The sequence below is a fragment of the Pseudophryne corroboree genome, chromosome 9 (assembly GCF_028390025.1).
Source record: "Pseudophryne corroboree isolate aPseCor3 chromosome 9, aPseCor3.hap2, whole genome shotgun sequence".
Classification (NCBI taxonomy): domain Eukaryota; kingdom Metazoa; phylum Chordata; class Amphibia; order Anura; family Myobatrachidae; genus Pseudophryne; species Pseudophryne corroboree.
Window position 1 is genome coordinate 267,533,898 of NC_086452.1, and position 24,397 is coordinate 267,558,294.

General features: G+C 49.7%; 2 protein-coding genes across 5 annotated transcripts in view; one reads left to right on the forward strand and one right to left on the reverse strand.

The window, feature by feature from the left end:
• FIRRM (FIGNL1 interacting regulator of recombination and mitosis) overlaps window positions 1–6,337 on the reverse strand; it is a 926,412-nt gene extending 920,075 nt beyond the window's left edge. The window contains exon 1 of one of the 3 annotated variants that reach the window (XM_063940283.1): window positions 5,926–6,337. In XM_063940283.1, the coding sequence (XP_063796353.1) occupies window positions 5,926–6,003 (78 nt within the window). In that variant the 5' untranslated portion in view covers window positions 6,004–6,337. The remainder of the gene's footprint in view (window positions 1–5,925) is intronic. The other 2 variants (XM_063940285.1, XM_063940284.1) reach the window with 2 other exon arrangements.
• A 103-nt stretch (window positions 6,338–6,440) lies between these two features.
• Window positions 6,441–24,397, forward strand: part of LOC134957993 (14 kDa phosphohistidine phosphatase-like) — a 197,584-nt gene continuing 179,627 nt past the window's right edge. The window contains exon 1 of one of the 2 annotated variants that reach the window (XM_063940288.1): window positions 6,441–6,709. In XM_063940288.1, coding sequence (XP_063796358.1) covers window positions 6,532–6,709 — 178 coding nt within the window. In that variant the 5' untranslated portion in view covers window positions 6,441–6,531. The remainder of the gene's footprint in view (window positions 6,710–24,397) is intronic. The other variant, XM_063940287.1, reaches the window with a different exon arrangement.

Consider the following 24,397-nt stretch of genomic DNA (forward strand, 5'->3'; position numbering starts at 1 on the left):
TACATGATTTTCTGCCCAGCGGAGAATCCTTGCAGCTTCTGCCATTGCCCTCCTGCTTCTTGTGCCACCCTGTCTGTTTACGTGGGTGACTGCCATGATGTTGTCCGACTGGATCAACACCGGCTGACCTTGAAGCAGAGGTCTCGCTAAGCTTAGAGCATTGTAAATGGCCCTTAGCTTCAGGATATTTATGTGAAGTGATGTATCCAGGCTTGACCCTAAGCCCTGGATATTCCTTCCCTGTGTGACTGCTCCCCAGCCTCGCAGGCTGGCATCCGTGGTCACCAGGACCCAGTCCTGAATGCCGAATCTGCGGCCCTCTAGAAGATGAGCACTCTGCAACCACCACAGGATGGATACCCTTGTCCTTGGTGACAGGGTTATCCGCTGATGCATCTGAAAATGCGACCCGGACCATTTGTCCAGTAGGTTCCACTGGAAAGTTCTTGCGTGGAATCTAACGAATGGGATTGCTTCGTAGGAAGCCACCATTTTTTTTTATTTATTTTTTTTCCAGAACCCTTGTGCATTGATGCACTGAGACTTGGTTCGGTTTTAGGAGGTTCTTGATTAGCTCGGATAACTCCCTGGCTTTCTCTTCTGGGAGAAACACCTTTTTTCTGGACTGTGTCCAGGATCATCCCTAGGAAACAGAAGACAAGTCGGCGGAACCAGCTGCGATTTTGGAATATTGAGAACCCAATCGTGCTGCCGCAACACTACCTGAGATAGTGCTACACCGACCTCCAACTGTTCCCTGGATCTTACCCTTATCAGGGAATCGTCCAAGTAAGGGATAACTAAAATTTCCTTCCTTCGAAGGGATATAATTTCGTCCATTACCTTGGTAAAGACCCGGGGTGCCGTGGACCATCCCTACGGCAGCGTCTGAACTGATAGTGACAGTTCTGTACCATAACCTGAGGTACCTTTGGTGAGAAGGGTAAATTTTGACATGAAGGTAAGCATCCTTGATGTCCCGAGACATCATGTAGTCCCCTTCTTCCAGGTTCGCAATCACTGCTCTGAGTGACTCAATCTTGAATTTGAACCTCTGTATGTAAGTGTTCAAAGATTTTGGATTTTAGAATCGGTCTCACCGAGCCGTCTGGCTTCGGTACCACAATAGTGTGGAATAATACCCCGTTCCCTGTTGCAGGAGGGGTACCTTGATTATCACCTGCTGGGAATACAGCTTGTGAATGGCTTCCAAAACTGCCTCCCTGTCAGAGGGAGACGTCGGTAAAGTCGACTTTTGGAAACGGCGAGGGGGAGACGTCTCGAATTCCAATATGTACCCCTGAGATATTACCTGAAGGATCCAGGGGTCTACTTGCGAGTGAGCCCACTGCGCACTGAAATTCATTGAGAACGGGCCCCCACCGTGCCTGAGCTTGTAAAGCCCTAGCGTCATACTGAGGGCTTGGCAGAGGCGGGAAAGGGTTTCTGTTCCTGGGAACTGGCTGATCTCTGCAGCCTTTTTCCTCTCCCTCTGTCACGAGCAGAAAAGAGGAACCTTTTGTCCGCTTGCCAACAAAGGACTGCGCCTGATAATACGGCGTCTTATTTTGAGAGGCGACCTGGGGTACAAACGTGGATTTCCCAGCTGTTGCCGTGGCCACCAGGTCTAAAAGACCGACCCCAAATGTCCCCTTTCAAAGGCAATACTTCCAAATGCCGTTTGGAATCCGCATCACCTGACCATTTTACTGGTAGAATTGGACAACGCACTTATACTTGATGCCAGTCGGCAATTATTCCGCTGTGCATCATGCATATATAGAAATGCATCTTTTAAATGCTCTATAGGCAATAATATACTATCCTTATCTAGGATATCAATATTTCCAGTCAGGGAATCCGACCATGCCAACCCAGCACTGCACCTCCAGGCTGAGGCGATAGCTGGTCGCAGTATAACACCAGTATGTGTGTAAATACCTTTTTTGGATACCCTCCTGCTTTCTATCAGCAGGATCCTTAAGGGCGGCCATCTCATGAGAGGGTAGAGCCCTTGTTCTAACAAGCGTGTGAGCGCCTTATCCCCCCTAGGGGGTGTTTCCCAATGCATCCTAACCTCTGGCGGGAAAGGGTATGCAGCCAATACTTTTTAAGAAATTATTAATTGTTATCGGGGGGAAACCCACGCATCATCACACACCTCATTTTATTTCTCAGATTCAGGAAAACTACATGTAGTTTTTCCCTCACCGAACATAATACCCCTTTTTTGGTGGTACTCGTATTATCAGAAATGTATAAAAACATTTTCCATTGTCTCAATCATGTAACGTGTGGCCCTACTGGAAATTACGGTTGTCTCTTCACCGTCGACACAGGAGTCAGTATCCGTGTCGGCGTCTGTATCTGCCATCTGAGGTAACGGCCGCTTTAGAGCCCCTGACGGCCTATGAGACGTCTGGACAGGCACAAGCTGAGTAGCCGGCTGTCTCATGTCAACCACTGTTTTTTTATATAGAGCTGACACTGTCACGTAATTTTCAACAGTACATCCACTCAGGTGTCGACCCCCTAGGGGGTGACATCACTGTTACAGACACTCTGCTCCGTCTCCACATCATTTTTCTCCTCATACATGTCGACACAAACGTACCGACACACAGCACACACACAGGGAATGCTCTGATAGAGGACAGGACCCCACTAGCCCTTTGGGGAGACAGAGGGAGAGTATGCCAGCACACACCAGAGCGCTATATATATACAAGGATAACCTTATATAAGTGTTTTTCCCCTTATAGCTGCTGTATGTTTTAATACTGCGCCTAATTAGTGCCCCCCTCTCTTTTTTTAACCCTTTCTGTCTGCAGGTAAGAGCCAGGGAGCTTCCCTCCAACTGAGCTGTGAGGGAAAATGGCGCCAGTGTGCTGAGGAGATAGGCTCCGCCCCCTTTTCGGCGGCCTTATCTCCCAGTTTTTTGTATATTCTGGCAGGGGTTAAATGCATCCATATAGCCCAGGAGCTATATGTGATGCATTTTTTGCCATGTAAGGTATTTCTGTAATGTTTTATTGCGTCTCAGGGCGCCCCCCCCCAGCGCCCTGCACCCTCAGTGACCGGAGTATGAAGTGTGCTGAGAGCAATGGCGCACAGCTGCAGTGCTGTGCGCTACCTTATTGAAGACAGGAACGTCTTCTGCCGCCGATTTTTCCGGACCTCTTCGCTCTTCTGGCTCTGTAAGGGGGCCGGCGGCGCGGCTCCGGGACCCATCCAGGCTGGACCTGTGATCGTCCCTCTGGAGCTAATGTCCAGTAGCCAAGAAGCCCAATCCACTCTTCACGCAGGTGAGTTCGCTTCTTCTCCCCTTAGTCCCTCGATGCAGTGAGCCTGTTGCCAGCAGGTCTCACTGAAAATAACAAACCTAAACTAAAACTTTCACTAAGAAGCTCAGGAGAGCCCCTAGTGTGCACCCTTCTCGTCGGGCACAGAAATCTAACTGAGGCTTGGAGGAGGGTCATAGGGGGAGGAGCCAGTGCACACCAGTTAGTCCTAAAGCTTTCTTTAGATGTGCCCAGTCTCCTGCGGAGCCGCTATTCCCCATGGTCCTTACGGAGTCCCCAGCATCCACTTAGGACGTTAGAGAAATCAACACTTTCCTATCGGGGGAATCCCACGCTTTTTCACATAACTCATTTAACTCATGTGAAGGGGGAAAAGTCACCTCTTGCTTTTTCTCCCCATACATATAAACCCTCTTGTCAGGGACAGGGTTTACCTCTGATATGTGCAATACATCCTTCATTGCTATAAACATGTAGCGGATGGCTTTAGCCATTTTAGGCTGCAATTTTGAATCATCGTCATCGACACTGGAGTCAGAATCCGTGTCGATATCAGTGTCAACAATTTTGGATAGTGGGCGCTTCTGAGACCCTGACGGCCTCTGCGCTGTAGGATCAGGCATGGGCTGAGACCCCGACTGTCCCAAGGCATCAGCTTTATCCAACCTTTTATGCAAGGAGTTTACATTATCATTTAACACCTTCCACATATCCATCCAATCAGGTGTCGGCGCCGTCGGCGGAGACACGTCATTCATCTGCACCTGCTCTGCCTCCACATAGCCCTCCTCGTCAAACATGTCGACACACGCGTAACGACACACCACACACACAGGGGATACTCTATGAGGACAGGAACCCCACAAGGCCTTTTGGGGAGACAGAGAGAGAGTATGCCAGCACACACCCCAGCACTATATGACCCAGGAATCACACAGTAACTTAGTGTTTCCCCAGTAGCTGCTGTATATATGATTAAAGCGCTAAATTTATGTGCCCCCCCCCTCTCTTTTTACCCTCTTTCTACTGTGAGTCTGCAGGGGAGAGCCTGGGGAGCTTCCTCCCAGCGGAGCTGTGGAGAGAAAATGGCGCTGGTGATTGCTGAGGAAGAAGGCCCCGCCCCCTCAGCGGCGGGCTTCTGTCCCGCGATTTTGTGTAAAATTAATGGCGGGGGCTCATGCATAATACAGTGCCCAGCTGTATATATGCTGCTTTTTTGCCAGGAGGTAATCAATTGCTGCCCAGGGCACCCCCCCCCTGCGCCCTGCACCCTACAGTGACCGGAGTGTGTGGGTTAGTGTGGGCGCAATGGCGCACAGCTGCAGTGCTGTGCGCTACCTCATATGAAGACAGGAGTCTTCTGCCGCCGATTTTGACCTCTTCTTGCTTCAACCCGCCGGCTTCTGTCTTCTGGCTCTGCGAGGGGGACGGCGGCGCGGCTCCGGGAACGGACGACCAAGGTTAGGTTCCTGTGTTCAATCCCTCTGGAGCTAATGGTGTCCAGTAGCCTAAGAAGCACAACCTAGCCGCAGTTAGTAGGTTTGCTTCTCTCCCCTCAGTCCCACGTAGCAGAGTCTGTTGCCAGCAGCTGCTCTCTGAAAATAAAAAACATAACTAAAATACTTTATTAGCAAGCTCAGGAGAGCTCACTAAAATGCACCCAGCTCTGTCCAGGCACAGATTCTAACAGAGGTCTGGAGGAGGGGCATAGAGGGAGGAGCCAGTGCACACTAGTAGTACTAAATCTTTCTCAGAGTGCCCAGTCTCCTGCGGAGCCCGTCTATTCCCCATGGTCCTTACGAAGTCCCCAGCATCCACTAGGACATTAGAGAAAAAACCGTTGTGTGTGAAAGCTCCCCTTCACACACACGGTTTACTGGCTGCAAAGACGGCCCGGTCCCGGCAGCCGGACCTTCGGGCTAAAACACACTACACGGTTGTTGCCGGCCGGGAAAAAGCCGGACGGCTTTTTCCCGTGCCGGCATTGTAGTTAACAGTGTGAGGGGTAGGGTCCCTTCACACTGCACGGCCCCGGCCCGGCTGCCGGGTCTCACCACTGGAAGGTCCGGCGGCTTGGAGCCAGTAAACCATGTGTGTGAAGGGGAGCTTTCACACACAATGGTTTTTTCTGAAGCCGTGTCTGATGCTGCGCATGCGCACAGCATCACACACGGCTCAAAGCCGTCCTGTGTGACAGACACTGCCGGTTTCTCCCGGATGGCAAAAAGCCGGACAAACTTTGTCCGGCTTTTTGCCATCCGGGAAAAACCGGAGTGTGTGTTACAGCCCTTCCAGTGGATAGTTCCGGCTGCAACCCGGCAACCGGGCCGGGATCGTGACGTGTGTAAGGACACATTGTACTCAATGTGTCTTTGCATCACGGCAGCGGTTAAAAGCCGGCCGGGTTTTTTTCCGGGGCGGTGCCAGCCGGCTAGTGTGTTACTACCCATACAGTTACAGTTGAGAAAAAGACAGGCCACATCTTTAGTTTCAATATGTCCTGAAATCTCCTCCAATGCATGTGTGCTTGAGACAGCTCCACATCTTTTTTTTTTATTATTTTAGTGTCATCTGCGACAGGGGCTCAGCAGCGTGCGTACACTGCGTAGTGGTAAGAGGATATGAGGAGCTCGGGCAGCTCTCTCCGGGAGGTGTCCCCGCTCCGGCGGCTCAGCTCTTCCTGCTCTGCTGCTTGCGACATCTCAGACAGTGTATTAACCTCAGGACGCCGCAGTTACGGAGTATCAATTCAGTTGGTAACCACTGCACAACTTGCCATGTCTGCCCGGCATATAGCATAACAAATCTCGCGATTATTTATTAAATGACTGGCGCCAAAACCCCATGAGCCTCAGCGAGTGACACAAAACTTTACAGCCAGCGTCGAGGAAGAAAAGACACGTGACAGATCACGGATCACACACAGCAGCAGCTTCCCTGCTCCCCCTCTTTGCTCTGTGTGACCCCAGACAGACACTCCCCAGTATTTCTCCTGCATAGGTCTTCATACATCACATGAAAGGTCATTCATTATACGATCATGCAGACACACAGACAGAAAATAAACTGACATATTTATAAATAGACTCGTCTCAGAAGCTGTTAACCGCAGTCACGTGTCGCTCCCATATATAGCAGCAGCAACGGTGAGGGAGAGGCGACACTGGCTTTGGGAATAGAGCTCTCCCCACGTGACTGCCTGTAACCTCTTCCCTCTCTGCTGTTGTTGATGCTGTTGGTTAAGGTGGTGGCATGCTCCGCTGTTATCATGTCTGACCTAGACTCTGTGCCCGAGGTGCAAATAGACCCCGAGGGCTCGTTTAAATACATCTTGGTCAGGCTGAGCACGGGGGCATCAGAAAATTCCCGAGATATTGTGAGAGGAACCAAGAGCGCCGTATACCATAGTAAGTGTCCCCGGCGGGATCTGCACTCTGCAGACTGGAGTCACTTGTTAAAAGATTTCAGTGATGCTGTGCGGATGGGGAACGGTGTTTTTAATCCTTACACATTTGCTAGATTGATGACATAAATAATAATATTCATTTATGCAAACATAGCTATTTTCTCTGACGTCCTAGTGGATGCTGGGACTCCGTAAGGACCATGGGGAATAGCGGCTCCGCAGGAGACAGGGCACAAAATAAAAGCTTAAGGATCAGGTGGTGTGCACTGGCTCCTCCCCCTATGACCCTCCTCCAAGCCTCAGTTAGATTTTTGTGCCCGGCCGAGAAGGGTGCAATCTAGGTGGCTCTCCTGAGCTGCTTAGAATAAAAGTTTAGTTTAGGTTTTTTTATTTTCAGTGAGTCCTGCTGGCAACAGGCTCACTGCATCGTGGGACTAAGGGGAGATGAAACGGACTCACCTGAGTGCAGAGTGGATCGGGTTTCTTAGGCTACTGGACACTAGCTCCAGAGGGACGATCACAGGTTCAGCCTGGATGGGTCACCGGAGCCGCGCCGCCGTCCCCCTTACAGAGCCAGAAGAGACGAAGAGGTCCGGTGAAATCGGCGGCAGAAGACATCCTGTCTTCAGTCTAAGGTAGCGCACAGCACCGCAGCTGTGCGCCATTGCTCTCAGCACACTTCACACTCCGGTCACTGAGGGTGCAGGGCGCTGGGGGGGAGCGCCCTGAGACGCAATATAACAGTAATACCTTAGGTGGCAAAAAGAATACATCACATTCTGGGCTATATGGATGTATTTTAATCCCCTGCCATTTTTACACAAAAAAGCGGGAGATAAGGACGTCGTGAAGGGGCGGAGCCTATCTCCTCAGCACACAAGCGCCATTTTCCCTCAGCTCCGCTGGAAGGACGGCTCCCTGACTCTCCCCTGCAGTCCTGCTTCAGAATCAGGGTAAAAAAGAGAAGGGGGGGCATTTTTGGCAGCAAATAACGATAATAACAGCAGCTATAAGGGAATAACACTTATATAAGGTTATCCCTGTATATATATATAGCGCTGGGTGTGTGCTGGCAGACTCTCCCTCTGTCTCTCCAAAGGGCTAAGTGGGGTCCTGTCCTCTATCAGAGCATTCCCGGTGTGTGTGCTGTGTGTCGGTACGCGTGTGTCGACATGTATGAGGAGGAAAATTATGTGGAGGCGGAGCAGTTGCCTGTGTTGGTGATGTCACCCCCTAGGGAGTCGACACCTGACTGGATGATTGTATTTAAACAATTAAGTGATAATGTCAGCAATTTGCAAAAAACTGTTGACGACATGAGACAGCCGGCAAATCAATTAGTGCCTGTCCAGGCGTCTCAGACACCGTCAGGGGCGCTAAAACGCCCGTTACCTCAGTGGGTCGACACAGACCCTGACACAGATACTGAGTCTAGTGTCGACGGTGACGAGACAAACGTAATGTCCAGTAGGGCCACACGTTACATGATCACGGCAATGAAAGAGGCATTGAACCTTTCTGACACTACAAGTACCACAAAGAAGGGTATTATGTGGGGTGAGAAAAAACTACCAATATTTTTTCCTGAGTCAGAGGAAATAAATGAGGTGTGTGAAAAAGCGTGGGTTTCCCCCGATAAAAAACAGCTAATTTCTAAAAAATTATTAGCATTATATCCTTTCCCGCCAGAGGTTAGGGCGCGTTGGGAAACACCCCCTAGGGTAGATAAGGCGCTCACACGTTTATCTAAACAAGTAGCGTTACCGTCTCCTGATACGGCCACCCTCAAAGAACCAGCTGATAGAAGGCTGGAAAATATCCTAAAAAGTATATACACACATACTGGTGTTATACTGCGACCAGCAATCGCCTCAGCCTGGATGTGCAGTGCTGGAGTCGCATGGTCGGATTCCCTGACTGAGAATATTGATACCCTGGATAGGGACAATATTTTGTTAACTATAGAACATTTAAAGGATGCATTACTATATATGCGTGATGCACAGAGGGATATTTGCACCCTGGCATCAAGAGTAAGTGCTATGTCCATCTCTGCCAGAAGAGCGTTATGGACGCGACAGTGGTCAGGGGATGCGGATTCCAAACGGCACATGGAAGTATTGCCGTATAAAGGGGAGGAGTTATTTGGGGCTGGTCTATCGGACCTGGTGGCCACGGCAACGGCTGGAAAATCCACCTTTTTACCCCAGGTCACTCCACATCAGCAGAAAAAGACACCGTCTTTTCAAACTCAGTCCTTTCGTTCCCATAAGTACAAGCGAGCAAAAGGCCACTCTTTTCTGCCCCGGGGCAGAGGAAGAGGAAAAAGACTGCACCATGCAGCCGCTTCCCAGGAGCAGAAGCCCTCCCCTGTTTCTGCCAAGTCTTCAGCATGACGCTGGGGCTTTACAAACAGACTCAGATATGGTGGGGGCCCGTCTCAAGAATTTCAACGCGCAGTGGGCTCACTCGCAAGTGGATCCCTGGATTCTACAGGTAGTATCGCAGGGGTACAAACTGGAATTCGAGGCGTTTCCCCCTCGTCGGTTCCTGAAGTCTGCTTTACCAAAGTCTCCCTCCGACAGGGAGGCAGTTTTGGAAGCCATTCACAAGCTGTATTCCCAGCAGGTGATAATCAAGGTACCCCTCCTGCAACAAGGAAAGGGGTATTATTCCACGCTGTTTGTGGTACCGAAGCCGGACGGCTCGGTGAGACCAATTTTGAATCTGAAATCCTTGAACACTTACATAAAAAGGTTCAAATTCAAGATGGAGTCACTCAGAGCAGTGATAGCGAACCTGGAAGAAGGGGACTATATGGTGTCTCTGGACATCAAAGATGCTTATCTCCACGTCCCAATATACCCTTCTCACCAAGGGTACCTCAGGTTTGTAGTACAAAACTGTCATTATCCGTTTCAGACGCTGCCGTTTGGATTGTCCACGGCACCTCGGGTCTTTACCAAGGTAATGGCCGAAATGATGATTCTTCTACGAAGAAAAGGCATTTTAATTATCCCTTACTTGGACGATCTCCTGATAAGGGCAAGATCCAGGGAACAGTTAGAAGTCGGAGTAGCACTATCTCAGGTAGTGTTACGTCAGCACGGGTGGATTCTAAATATTCCAAAATCGCAGCTGATTCCAACGACACGTCTACTGTTCCTAGGAATGATTCTGGACACAGTCCAGAAGAAGGTGTTTCTCCCGGAGGAGAAGGCCAGGGAGTTATCCGAGCTAGTCAGGAACCTCCTAAAACCAGGACAGGTCTCAGTGCATCAGTGCACGAGGGTCCTGGGGAAAATGGTGGCTTCTTACGAAGCGATTCCATTCGGAAGATTCCATGCAAGAACATTTCAGTGGGATCTACTGGACAAATGGTCCGGATCGCATCTGCAGATGCATCAGCGGATAACCCTGTCGCCAAGGACAAGGGTGTCTCTCCTGTGGTGGCTGCAGAGTGCTCATCTACTAGAGGGCCGCAGATTTGGCATTCAGGATTGGATCCTGGTAACCACGGATGCCAGCCTGAGAGGCTGGGGAGCAGTCACACAGGGAAGGAATTTCCAGGGCCTGTGGTCAAGCATGGAAACATCTCTTCATATAAACATTCTGGAACTAAGGGCCATTTACAATGCCCTAAGTCAAGCAAAACCTCTGCTTCAGGGTCAGGCGGTGTTGATCCAATCGGACAACATCACGTCAGTCGCCCACGTAAACAGACAGGGCGGCACGAGAAGCAGGAGGGCAATGGCAGAAGCTGCAAGGATTCTTCGCTGGGCGGAAAATCATGTGATAGCACTGTCAGCAGTATTCATTCCGGGAGTGGACAACTGGGAAGCAGACTTCCTCAGCAGACACGACTTTCACCCGGGAGAGTGGGGACTTCACCCAGAAGTCTTCCACCTGATTGTAAACCGTTGGGAAAAACCAAAGGTGGACATGATGGCGTCACGTCTAAACAAAAAACTGGACAGATATTGCGCCAGGTCAAGGGACCCTCAGGCAATAGCAGTGGACGCTCTGGTAACGCCGTGGGTGTACCAGTCAGTGTATGTGTTCCCTCCTCTGCCTCTCATACCAAAAGTACTGAGAATCATAAGAAGGAGAGCAGTAAGAACTATACTCGTGGTTCCGGATTGGCCAAGAAGGACTTGGTACCCGGAACTTCAAGAGATGCTCACGGACGAACCGTGGCCTCTACCTCTAAGAAAGGACCTGCTACTGCAGGGGCCTTGTCTGTTCCAAGACTTACCGCGGCTGCGTTTGACGGCATGGCGGTTGAACGCCGGATCCTGAGGGAAAAAGGCATTCCAGAAGAAGTCATCCCTACTCTGGTCAAAGCCAGGAAGGACGTAACCGCAAAACATTATCACCGCATTTGGCGTAAATATGTTGCGTGGTGTGAGGCCAAGAAGGCCCCTACAGAGGAATTTCAACTGGGTCGTTTCCTTCATTTCCTGCAAACAGGACTGTCTATGGGCCTAAAATTAGGGTCCGTTAAGGTTCAAATTTCGGCCCTGTCGATTTTCTTCCAGAAAGAACTGGCTTCAGTACCTGAAGTTCAGACATTTGTAAAAGGGGTGCTGCACATACAGCCTCCTTTTGTGCCTCCAGTGGCACCTTGGGATCTCAATGTGGTGTTGAGTTTTCTAAAGTCACATTGGTTCGAACCACTTTCCACTGTGGACTTAAAATATCTCACATGGAAGGTGTCGATGCTGTTAGCCTTGGCTTCAGCCAGGCGTGTGTCAGAATTGGCGGCTTTATCATATAAAAGCCCTTACTTAATTTTTCATTCTGACAGGGCGGAATTGAGGACTCGTCCTCAATTTCTACCTAAGGTGGTTTCTGCATTTCACATGAACCAACCTATTGTGGTACCTGCGGCTACCAGGGACTTAGAGGACTCTAAGTTGCTTGACGTTGTCAGGGCCTTGAAAATATATGTTTCCAGGACGGCTGGAGTCAGAAAATCTGACTCGCTGTTTATCCTGTATGCACCCAACAAGCTGGGTGCTCCTGCTTCTAAGCAGACGATTGCTCGTTGGATTTGTAGTACAATTCAGCTTGCACATTCTGTGGCAGGATTGCCACAGCCAAAATCAGTAAAAGCCCATTCCACAAGGAAAGTGGGCTCATCTTGGGCGGCTGCCCGAGGGGTCTCGGCTTTACAACTTTGCCGAGCAGCTACTTGGTCAGGGGCAAACACGTTTGCTAAATTCTACAAATTTGATACCCTGGCTGAGGAGGACCTGGAGTTCTCTCATTCGGTGCTGCAGAGTCATCCGCACTCTCCCGCCCGTTTGGGAGCTTTGGTATAATCCCCATGGTCCTTACGGAGTCCCAGCATCCACTAGGACGTCAGAGAAAATAAGATTTTACTTACCGATAAATCTATTTCTCTAACGTCCTAAGTGGATGCTGGGGACTCCGTCAGGACCATGGGGTTTAGCGGCTCCGCAGGAGACAGGGCACAATAATAAAAGCTTTAGGATCAGGTGGTGTGCACTGGCTCCTCCCCCTATGACCCTCCTCCAAGCCTCAGTTAGATTTTTGTGCCCGGCCGAGAAGGGTGCAATCTAGGTGGCTCTCCTGAGCTGCTTAGAATAAAAGTTTAAGTTAGGTTTTTTATTTTCAGTGAGTCCTGCTGGCAACAGGCTCACTGCTACGAGGGACTTAGGGGAGAGAAGTAAACTCACCTGCGTGCAGGATGGATTTGCTTCTTAGGCTACTGGACACCATTAGCTCCAGAGGGAGTCGGAACACAGGTCTCACCCTGGGGTTCGTCCCGGAGCCGTGCCGCGGACCCCCCTTGCAGATGCCGAAGTTGAAGAGGTCCGGAAACAGGCGGCAGAAGACTTTCAGTCTTCATAAGGTAGCGCACAGCACTGCAGCTGTGCGCCATTGTTGTCGGCACACTTCACACCAGCGGTCACTGAGGGTGCAGGGCGCTGGGGGGGGCGCCCTGGGCAGCAATGTATTATACCTTTTTTATGGCTAAAATACATCACATATAGCCCTTGAGGCTATATGGATGTATTTAACCCCTGCCAGATCTCACAAACTCCGGGAGAAGAGCCTGCCGTTTTAGGGGGCGGGGCCTATTCTCCTCAGCACACGGCGCCATTTTCCTGCTCAGCTCTGCTGTGAGGAAGGCTCCCAGGCTCTCCCCTGCACTGCACTACAGAAACAGGGTTAAAACAGAGAGGGGGGGCACTTATTTGGCGATATGATTACATATGTGAAAATGCTATAAGGGAAAACACTTGTATAAGGGGTTGTCCCTGTATAATTATAGCGTTTTTGGTGTGTGCTGGCAAACTCTCCCTCTGTCTCCCCAAAGGGCTAGTGGGGTCCTGTCCTCTATCAGAGCATTCCCTGTGTGTGTGCTGTGTGTCGGTACGTGTGTGTCGACATGTAGGAGGACGATGTTGGTGAGGAGGCGGAGCAAATTGCCTGTATTGGGATGTCACTCTCTAGGGAGTCGACACCGGAATGGATGGCTTATTTAGGAATTACGTGATAATGTCAACACGATGCAAGGTCGGTTGACGACATGAGACGGCCGGCAAACAAATTAGTACCTGTCCAGGCGTCTCAGACACCGTCAGGGGCTTGTAAAAACGCCCATTTACCTCAGTGGTCGACACAGACACGGACACTGACTTCAGTGTCGACGGTGAAGAAACAAACGTATTTTCCTTTAGGGCCACACGTTACATGTTAAGGGCAATGAAGGAGGTGTTACATATTTCTGATACTACAAGTACCACAAATAAGGGTATTATGTAGGGTGGGAATAATCTACTTGTAGTTTTTCCTGAATCAGATAAATTAAAGTGTGTGATGATACGTGGGTTTCCTCCGATAGAAAATTATTGGAGGTATACCCTTTCCCGCCAGAAGTGAGGGCGAGTTGGGAAACACACCTTAGAGTGGATAAGGCGCTCACACGCTTATAAAAACAGTGGCGTTACCGTCTCCAGATACGGCCGCCCTCAAAGAGCCAGCTGATAGGAAGCTGAAAAATATCCTAAAAAGTATATACACACATACTGGTGTTATACTACGACCAGCAATCGCCTCAGCCTGGATGTGCAGCGCTGGGGGGGCTTGGTCGGATTTCCTGACTGAAAATATTGATACCCTTGACAGGAACAATATTTTATTGACTATAGAGCATTTTAAGGATGCATTTCTATATATGCGAGATGCGCATTCTGGCATCAAGAGTAGATGTGATGTCCATATCTGCCAGACGATGTTTATAGACATGACAGTGGTCAGGTGATGCAGATTCCAGACGGCACATGGAAGTATTGCCGTATAAAGGGGCGGTCCATCGGACCTGGTGGCCATGGCAACAGCTGGAAAATCCACTTTTGTTACCCCAAGTCACATCTCGGCAGAAAAGGACACAGTCTTTTCAGTCTCAGTCGTTTCGTACCCATAAAGGCAGGTGGGCAAAAGGCCAGTCATATCTGCCCAGGGTTAGAGGAAAGGGAAGAAGACTGCAGCAGGCAGCCCATTCCCAGGAACAGAAGTCCTCCACAGCTTCTGCCAAGTCCGCAGCATGACGCTGGGGCCATACAAGCGGACTCAGGTGCGGTGGGGGGTCATCTCAAGAGTTTCAGCACGCAGTGGGCTCACTCGCAAGTGGACTCCTGGATCCTACACGTAGTATCCCAGGTGTACATTGGAAATTCGAGACGTCTTCCCCTCACAAGTTCCTGAAGTCTGCTTTACCAACGTCTCCCTCCGACAGGGAGGCAGTATTGGGAAAAAATTCACAGGCTGTATTCCCAGCAGGTGATAATCAAAGTACCCCTCCTACAACAAGGGAAGGGGTATTATTCCACACTATATTGTGGTACTGAAGCCAAACGGCTCGGTAAGATCTAAAAGATTTGAACAATTACATACAAGGGTTCAAATCAAGATGGAGTCACTCAGAGCAGTGATAGCGAACCAGGACGATATGGGGTCACTGGATATCAGGGACGCTTACCTACATGTCCAAATTTTGCCCTTCTCACCAAGGGTAGCTCAGGTTCGTGGTACAGAACTGTCACTATCAGTTCAGACGCTGCCGTTTGGATTGTCCACGGCACCCCGGGTCTTTACCATGGTAATGGCCGAAATGATGATTCTTCCTAAAAGAAATATGGACGCTTTCCTGATAAGGGCAAGGTCCAGAGAACAGTTGGCGGTCGGAGTAGCACTATCTCAAGTAGTTCTACGACAGCACGAGTGGATTCTAAATATTCCAAAATCGCAGCTTTTTCCGACGACACGTCTAATGTTCCTAGGAATGATTCTGGACACAGTCCAGAAAAGGATGTTTTCTCCCGGAGAAGAAGGCCAGGGAGTTATCCGAGCTAGTCAGGAACCTCCTAAAACCAGGAAAAGTATCAGTGCATCATTGCACAAGGGTCCTGTGAAAAATGGTGGTTTCTTACAAAGCGATCCCATTCGGTAGATTTCACGCAAGAACCTTTCAGTGGAATCTGCTGGGAAAATGGTCCGGATCGCATCTTCAGATGCATCAGCGGATAACCCTGTCTCCAAGGACAAGGGTGTTTTCTTCTGCGGTGGCTGCAGAGTGCTCATCTATGAAAGGGCCGCAGATTCGACATTCAGGACTGGGTCCTGGTGACCACGGATGCCAGCCTGAGTGGCTGGGGAGCAGTCACACAAGGAAAAAATTTCCAGGGAGTGTGATCAAGTCTGGAGACTTCTCTCCACATAAATATACTGGAGCTAAGGGCAATTTACAAGGCTCTAAGCTTAGCAAGACCTCTGCTTCAAGGTCAGCCGGTATTGATCCAGTGGGACAACATCACGGCAGTCGCCCACGTAAACAGACAGGGCGGCACATGAAGCAGGAGGGAAATGGCTGAAACTGCAAGGATTCTTCGCTGGGCGAAAAATCATGTGATAACACTCTCAGCAGTGTTAATTCCGGGAGTGGAAAACTGGGAAGCAGACTTCCTCAGCAGGCATAACCTCCACCCGGGAGAGTGGGGACTTCAGCGGAAAGTCTTCCACATGATTGTAAACCGTTGGGAAAAACCAAAGGTGGACATGTTGGCGTCCCGCCTGAACAAAAAACTAGACAAATATTGCGCCAGGTCAAGGGACCCTCGGGCAATAGCGGTGGACGCTCTGGTAACACTGTGGGTGTACCAGTCAGGGTATGTGTTCCCTCCTATGCATCTCATACCAAAAGTACTGAGAATCATAAGAAGGAGATGAGTAAGAACGATACTCGTGGTTCCGGATGGGTCAAGAAGGACTTGGTACCCGGAACTTCAGGAGATGCTCACGGAAGAACCGTGGCCTCTACCTTTAAGAAAGGACCTGCTCCAGCAGGGGCCTTGTCTGTTCCAAGACTTACCGCGGCTGCGTTTGACGGCATGGCAGTTGAACGCCGGATCCTGAAAGGGCATTCCAGATGAAGTCATCCCTACCCTGGTCGAAGCCAGGAAGGATGTAACCGCAAAACATTTTCACCGCATTTGGCGAAAATATGTTGCGTGGTGTGAGGCCAAGAAGGTCCCTACAGAGGAATTCCAACTGGGTCGTTCCTACATTTCCTGAAAACAGGACTGTCTATGGGCCTAAAATTAGGGTCCATTAAGGTTCAAATTTCGACCCTGTCGAATTTCTTCCAGAAAGAACTGGCTTCAGTGCCTGAAGTTCAGACGTTTGTAAAAGGGGTACTGCATATACAGCCTCCTTTTGTGCCCCCAGTGGCACCTTGGGATCTCAATGTTGTTTTGAGTTTCCTAAAGTCACATTGGTTTGATCCACTCATCACTGTGGAATTAAAATATTTCACATGGAAGGTGAAGATTCTATTAGCCCTGGCTTCAGCCAGGCGTGTGTCAGAATGGGCGGCTTTATCATATATAAGCCCTTACTTAATTTTTCATTCTGACAGGGCAGAATTGAGGACTCGTCCTCAATTTCTCCTTAAGGTGTTTTCTGTTTTTCACATGAACCAACCTATTGTGGTACCTGCGGCTACTAGGGACTTGGAGGACTCCAAGTTACTTGACGTTGTCAGGGCCCTGAAAATATGTTTCCAGGACGACTGGAGTCAGAAAATCTGACTCGCTGTTTAGCCTGTATGCACCCAACAAGATGGGTGTTCCTGCTTCTAAGCAGACGATTGCTCGCTGGATTTGTAGTACAATTCAGCTTGCACATTCTGTGGCAGGCTTGCCACAGCCAAAATCAGTAAAAGCCCATTCCACAAGGAAGTGGGCTCATCTTGGGCGGCTGCCCGAGGGGTCTCGGCTTTACAACTTTGCCGAGCTGCTACTTGGTCAGGGGCACACCCTGACTGAGGAGGACCTGGAGTTCTCTCATTCGGTGCTGCAGAGTCATCCGCACTCTCCCGCCCGTTTGGGAGCTTTGGTATATTCCCCATGGTCCTGACGGAGTCCCCAGCATCCACTTAGGACGTTAGAGAAAATAAGAATTTACTTACCGATAATTCTATTTCTCGTAGTCCGTAGTGGATGCTGGGCGCCCATCCCAAGTGCGGATTGTCTGCAATACTTGTACATAGTTATTGTTACAAAAATCGGGTTATTCTTGTTGTGAGCCATCTTTTCAGAGGCTCCTTCGTTGTTATCATACTGTTAACTGGGTTCAGATCACAGGTTGTACGGTGTGATTGGTGTGGCTGGTATGAGTCTTACCCGGGATTCAATATCCTTCCTTATTATGCACGCTCGTCCGGGCACAGTATCCTAACTGAGGCTTGGAGGAGGGTCATAGGGGGAGGAGCCAGTGCACACCACCTGATCCTAAAGCTTTTATTATTGTGCCCTGTCTCCTGCGGAGCCGCTAAACCCCATGGTCCTGACGGAGTCCCCAGCATCCACTACGGACTACGAGAAATAGAATTATCGGTAAGTAAATTCTTATTTTCTCGTAGTCCGTAGTGGATGCTGGGCGCCCATCCCTAGTGCGGATTGTCTGCAATATTTGTATATAGTTATTGTTACAAAAATTCGGGTTATTATTGTTGTGAGCCATCTTTTCAGAGGCTCCTTTGCGTTTATCATACTGTTAACTGGGTTCAGATCACAAGTTGTACGGTGTGATTGGTGTGGCTGGTATGAGTCTTACCCGGGATTCAATATCCTTCCTTATTATGTACGCTCGTCCGGGCACAGTATCCTAACTGAGGCTTGGAGGAGGGTCATAGGGGGAGGAGCCAGTGCACACCACCTGATCCTTAAGCTTTTATTTTGTACCCTGTCTCCTGCGGAGCCGCTATTCCCCATGGTCCTTACGGAGTCCCAGCATCCACTACGGACTACGAGAAATAGATTTATCGGTAAGTAAAATCTTATTATTTGTGGCTTATTTAGCAGTGCTGTATGATGTGCAGAGTCAATGATATAGCTTGTAAATGCATGCGGTTTACTGCGCTAATTTGGAGCTCTTGGAGTAAATTTATTAAACTGCTTTTCAAATTCCTCATCGTCTTAAGCTGGCCATACACTAGGTTGATATCGTGTACAAATATACGATTTTGATGCCTCATACGAAGCAGTGTATGCACATAGTGCATGTTTTGAGTACGAATGCAATGCGCAGTCCCGCAGGTCAAATGTTGCATCCTCTGATAATATGTGCAGCCCATATTACTGGGTAGCCCATATTATCTGTTGAAATCGTATGCCATGTTTTATGCACATACAATGCATTCTACAATTTTGAGTGGCATTTCCCTGGACTTTTTTTTTTTCTTCTTTGGTCGGCACACAATCGTTTAACGACAGGTCGTTAGCACATCGTGTGTCGGAACTGCCAGGGGTAGTCATGGGCAAAGTGATTCACTGAACTACATGACTCAGTTCAGTGAAGTGTCTCGGCACATGAGTCATGACTGATTTGTATTTTAATGTGTTGCAGAGACTGCACAGGAATCAGTGAGTTGCCAGTGCTGGCAGATCAGTGCTGGACTCATGGAGGGAGCTATTCAGCTGCAGTGATTGTGTGCAGTGCATCTGGGGGAGGCAGCTGCTTATGCACTGATTGTTAATATATTAACATAGATTCACTGTTATGTTGATATATTATTAATAACCACTTATTGCATACTAGTTACAGAATATGCACATTACTTCTGGCTGAGGAGAGAAAGCTTAACAGCCATGAAACACATCATTCAGTCTGTAACTAAACCAAATAAAAACATTTTTTTTTACTTTGCATACTTTGCTAATTGGATGATTTTAGATGGGCTTGTATTTATTATATTATCCACTATCTAGCCTCCAGGGAGTTTGCCACCCACAATCACATTGAGCAGGAACAGTGAGTTGAGAACACTGTACTACAGGGGCTCCACCTCCTGCAGGTTTATGCTGCATGAATCAGATCCATTCACTGAGTCTACACAGTGTACAACTGTCTCAACTCACTGGCAGACTCAGGATGAATCTAGGGATGGACATCGATGGTCGATGTTTGCTAACCATCGATGTTTTTCTTCCGATGTTAGTGGTTTTAACATTCGATGGTGGCATCCCGATGTTTGTCACCATCGAATGGTAATGATTCGATGGTGTAGCGATGTTTACTGTTTTTTTCGTTCCTGAGAGCTTTCACTGTTCCTGGCTCCTTTCTGGCTGCTGTGTGTCTGCTTCAGGGCATCTCGGGTTCGTTGGAGGATGTCTCTGCAACTCTGCCTGCCTGCTCCAATGATCCCTCCCCTCTCTAGGCTGCAACTAAGCAACAGGTAACAAAACTAGCTCTGATTGGTTCTCTGATGTGGTGAAAACCAATCAGAGTTCAGCCCTTGCAGCAGCAGCCAGCTAGCTAGCTACACAGCTCAGGAGGATATATTTTGTTAACTATTAACCAGCTTGGGAGTCGGGATCGGAAGACACTGTCCTCCTGACTCCTACTCCCAGCATGTCACACGTCTGTGTGTGTTGTGGTATTCTGTCAACGGTGATTGAGTGAGTTGGATAGATCAGTCAGTGCTGTAGACAGTCACTGCTGTCACTAACTCTTGGGGACATCCTGCTGCTCCACCTCTGGCTTCTCCCACTGTTGACAGATGCTCTGTCCAACTCCGTCCCCCTCCGGCCGCTCTGCATTAATACTGCGCATGCGCCACTCCTTATAACAGCATCGTTACTATTCCATGCCCTGCCCATAGTCCCGCCCCCTTCCTGCCTCGCTAAAGGGGTATTGCGCATGCGCAAATGGGTTTTTGCACATGCGCATATCATATGAATAGTTTTTTCCATCGAATTCTTTTGATGCAATGGTTAGTTACCATTGCATCGAAAGTTTCGATGGTGGAAGACCAGCCATCATTTGATGGTTGTCTTCCGATGTCCATCCCTAGATGAATCATGATTCATGAAATGGATCAGGCACAGCAGCACAGCACTCACTGACTGGTGAGTCGTGACTGCTCCCTCCCACTGGGTGTCACCTGGTATAGCCTCTGGCCAATCACAGCTAAAGACACTCAGCAGAACACACTGACTGACTGAAGGACCCACTGACCCAGGGGGCTTCCGAGGAGTTCAGGAGAAATCGTCATATGACTCGCATCGGATGAGGGTCTTCCTGATGTATGTCCAGCATTAGGGTCTCCATACATGGTGACATCAGTGCTTAGCATAAGGGGATGCCAGAATGTTTTCAGGGTGGGATGCCAAGATTACATTTCTTGAGGGAGGAGGTTGGGTCCAAGGTGGGAAAACAGACAGCACGAGAAAGGTGGGAGCTGAGGGGAGAGCCCAGAGTAACTACTAGCCACATACTGTAGGGGCCGTAGCTAGGGACAGGAGAGCCCAGGAGGCAGTTGGAGAATGGCTGTGGGGAGAGCGGAAGAGGAGCATCCGGAAAGGGAATTATATCAATCTGGAAATTACAGACACACCGCTCGTGGTAACCCTAGATGGCACCCCGCAACCAAGTACTTTTGCGCATCTAAAAACCCCTCCCTCCAACACCTATGCTTAGCATGGATGGCATGAAAGCATAACTGGTTTCACCCATTGCCGTAGACATCCCTGCTTGAGGAAGACAGCAGTTGATGGGCCAGTCAGAGGTGGGGCTAAAGCTTAATGGTGCATTGGTGGAGCCAGGCTAAGCTCCATTCCCCTTGCATCAGTTTAAAAAAACAAAAAAAAAAAAACCTGTTGCACTCTCTGCCATTGATGACAAAATCAACCCTAGCAGCGGGATTAGTACGTAATCCCGCTGGACGGGATCCCGGCGGTCGAAATACCGACGCCGGAATCCCGACCACACAATCCCGATGGGTGGCAAGCGGAATACACACTATTCCGTGTGGGGTGGCTACGCTCGGCACACTATTATATTCTCCCTCTATGGGTGTCGTGGACACCCACGGAGGGAGAATATGTCGGGATTGTGGCGGTCGGGATTCCGGCGTCTGTATTTCGACCGCCGGGATCCCGTCCAGCGGGATGTTGACCGCATCCCCTAGCAGCACCATTGTTTTTGTATTTAATATTTTTTCTCTTACGTCCTAGAGCAGTGGTAGCCAACCCTGGTCCTCAAGAGCTACCAACAGTTCACATTTTCCAGCTCACCTGGCAGGTGCACATGTGCAGTTATTACTGTCACATTTTAAAAATTCCACAGGTGGATTCTGTGAGGAGACCTGGAAAACGTGCTCTGTTGGTAGCTCTCGAGGACCAGGGTTGGCTACTCCTGTCCTAGAGGATGCTGAGGTCCATTTAGTACCTTGGGGTATAGACTGGTCCACTAGGAGCCATGGGCCCTTTAAGAGTTTAATAGTGTGAGCTGGCTCCTCCCTCTATGCCCCTCCTACCAGACTCTGTTTAGAAAATGTGCCCGGAGGAGCCGGTCACAGCTAAGCGAGCTCCTAGGAGATTTCTTAGTTATGTTTTTTTATTAAAATGTAAAGTTTGTTGTTTTACAGGAAGGCTGCTGGCAATAGCCTCCCTGCTTTGTGGGACTTAGGGGGAGAGTAGGAACCAACGTCCTGAAGAGTTAATGGTTCTCTACTCCGCTGACAGGACACTGAGCTCCTGAGGGTGCTGATCGCAAGCCCACGAGGCAACCGCTCACTCCCGCAGCATGGCCGCCACCCTCTAACAGAGCCAGAAGAAAGAAGAGTGGTGAGTACAGCGCCGGCGTCCCGGTTAGCGGGTATGGCGGCACAAGGGTTGGAATGCAGCTCTGACAAGACTGCGCTCCGGTAAGGCTCAGCAGCATACACATGCAGCGCTTGAGGGGCGCCTGAGCCAGCACATTACACCCTAAACTGGTCACCTAGTTAATGGGCTAATCCCGCTGTTAAAACACACAAATCCTCATGCCAGTATAAACCGTAAGTACGGGAAGCCGCGCGCAATTACAGGGGGCGGGGCTTCCTCTCAGAGGGGATCCAGCACTCACCAGCGCCATTTTCTCCTTGCAGATCATAGGAACAAGACGCTGACGGAGCTCTGCCCTCCACATAACTCCAGCTATACCTCCTGCGATACCAGGGTGTTATAGACAGGGGGGGGAGTGTGCTAATAATACTAATTTCTCTGACGTCCTAGTGGATGCTGGGAACTCCGTAAGGACCATGGGGAATAGCGGCTCCGCAGGAGACTGGGCACAAAAGTAAAGCTTTAGGACTACCTGGTGTGCACTGGCTCCTCCCCCTATGACCCTCCTCCAAGCCTCAGTTAGATTTTTGTGCCCGGCCGAGAAGGGTGCATTCTAGGACTCTCCTGAGTTTCTAAGAAAAAGTTTAGTTTTAGGTTTTTTATTTTCAGTGAGACCTGCTGGCAACAGGCTCACTGCATCGAGGGACTAAGGGGAGAAGAAGCGAACCTGCCTGCTTGCAGCCAGCTTGGGCTTCTTGGCTACTGGACACCATTAGCTCCAGAGGGACCGAACACAGGCCCAGCCTCGGAGTCCGGTCCCAGAGCCGCGCCGCCGGCCCCCTTACAGAGCCAGAAGCAAGAAGAGGTCCGGAAAATCGGCGGCAGAAGACATCAGTCTTCACCAAGGTAGCGCACAGCACTGCAGCTGTGCGCCATTGCTCCTCAGGCACACTTCACACTCCGGTCACTGAGGGTGCAGGGCGCTGGGGGGGGGGGCGCCCTGAGCAGCAATAAAAACACCTTGGCTGGCGAAAATACCTCACATATAGCCCCCAGGGCTATATGGATGTATTTTAACCCCTGCCAGAATACAGCAAAAAGTGGGAGAAAAGTCCGCCGAGAAGGGGGCGGAGCCTATCTCCTCAGCACACAGGCGCCATTTTCCCTCACAGCTCCGCTGGAAGGACGTCTCCCTGACTCTCCCCTGCAGTCCTGCACTACAGAAAAGGGTAAAACAAGAGAGGGGGGCACTAATTGGGCGCAGTGTTAACATAACAGCAGCTATAAGGGGAAAAACGCTTATATAAGGTTATCCCTATATATATATATATATATATATATATATATATATATATATATACTTCCCAAATAGGACTGGCACTCTCCTGTCAGGCGTCTCAGACCTCGGTGCCTTCTGTGGTGATGATGCAAGCTTCCGGAAAGAAACAGCGGCACTCGGGGATTTCGTAAATGGTAAAAACTGTATTCAAAATCTATTACATGAAGCCGACGTTTCGGGCTCACATGCCCCTTTGTCAAGGTGTGTAACAGTGACTGAGTGTGTAAGCTTGCCTTATATCCCAGTGGAGCCCGCCAGTGCACGGTGTGCGGCCGGAGACGCGACGGAGCCGCTGTACTTCCGGTCGCGGCATAGTGACGTCAATGTGAGTGCGTCCGTTGCGATAGCAACTGAGACGCCAATGTCCAATGCAAACAGCGGTGCCGTGACATAGATAGCATCAGTGCCAGCCGTGTGCGTGAATGTGCAAGTGAAAGTGCCAGCAACCTCAGCACCTGAGAAACCAGTCCCCTCTGTAGAACACGGTGTGACATATGTGTAGGGGGGCCAGGGTGATACGTAGTGAATGGATAAACTTGGCAATAAAGGATGCTGGTCACTCCGTTAATGATGGATACACCCCGTTCTCTGCCGGAAGAATCTGCCATTGAACATGAAGAAGTTCCTTTTCAGAGTCAACGAGAGGAGTTGCATGAAAAGCCCAATGTCGAGGGTGTCCATCTTCTCCTTCGTGAGGTAATCTTGCATGACTTGCAGACCTTCCTGATGCGGGAAACTATGGTCAACAAATTTACCCAAAGGGGGTATGATTACCATAAATTACAATTACAGAAAAAAGAGATCATGGCCATACCGAGGGAGACCCTATTGACACCTACAGCACGTAAGAACAAAGCGGTCATACCATTCGTTAACCAGTTCAGCACTGCCAGTCCGGTGATCCAGAGAGCGGCCAGAGCTCTGTGGCCCATAGTGGCCTCAGACAAGAAACTTTCAGCGTTCAAAGAAAAACGCCCCATGTTATGCTTCTCCAGAGGCAAAAGCATCAGGGACATCATTGTGCACTCGGACATCACGGGATTCCAAAATGAGGCACAACGACCCTCAACTTTCCTCACTAAGGCTCCAGGCTGCTACAGGTGCCTCAAATGCACCACATGCAACAACATGATCATAGGGTCAACTTTCAGACACCCCCACAAGGAGAGGATCTATCAGATTAGACATGTGGTGACATGCACGACTACACATA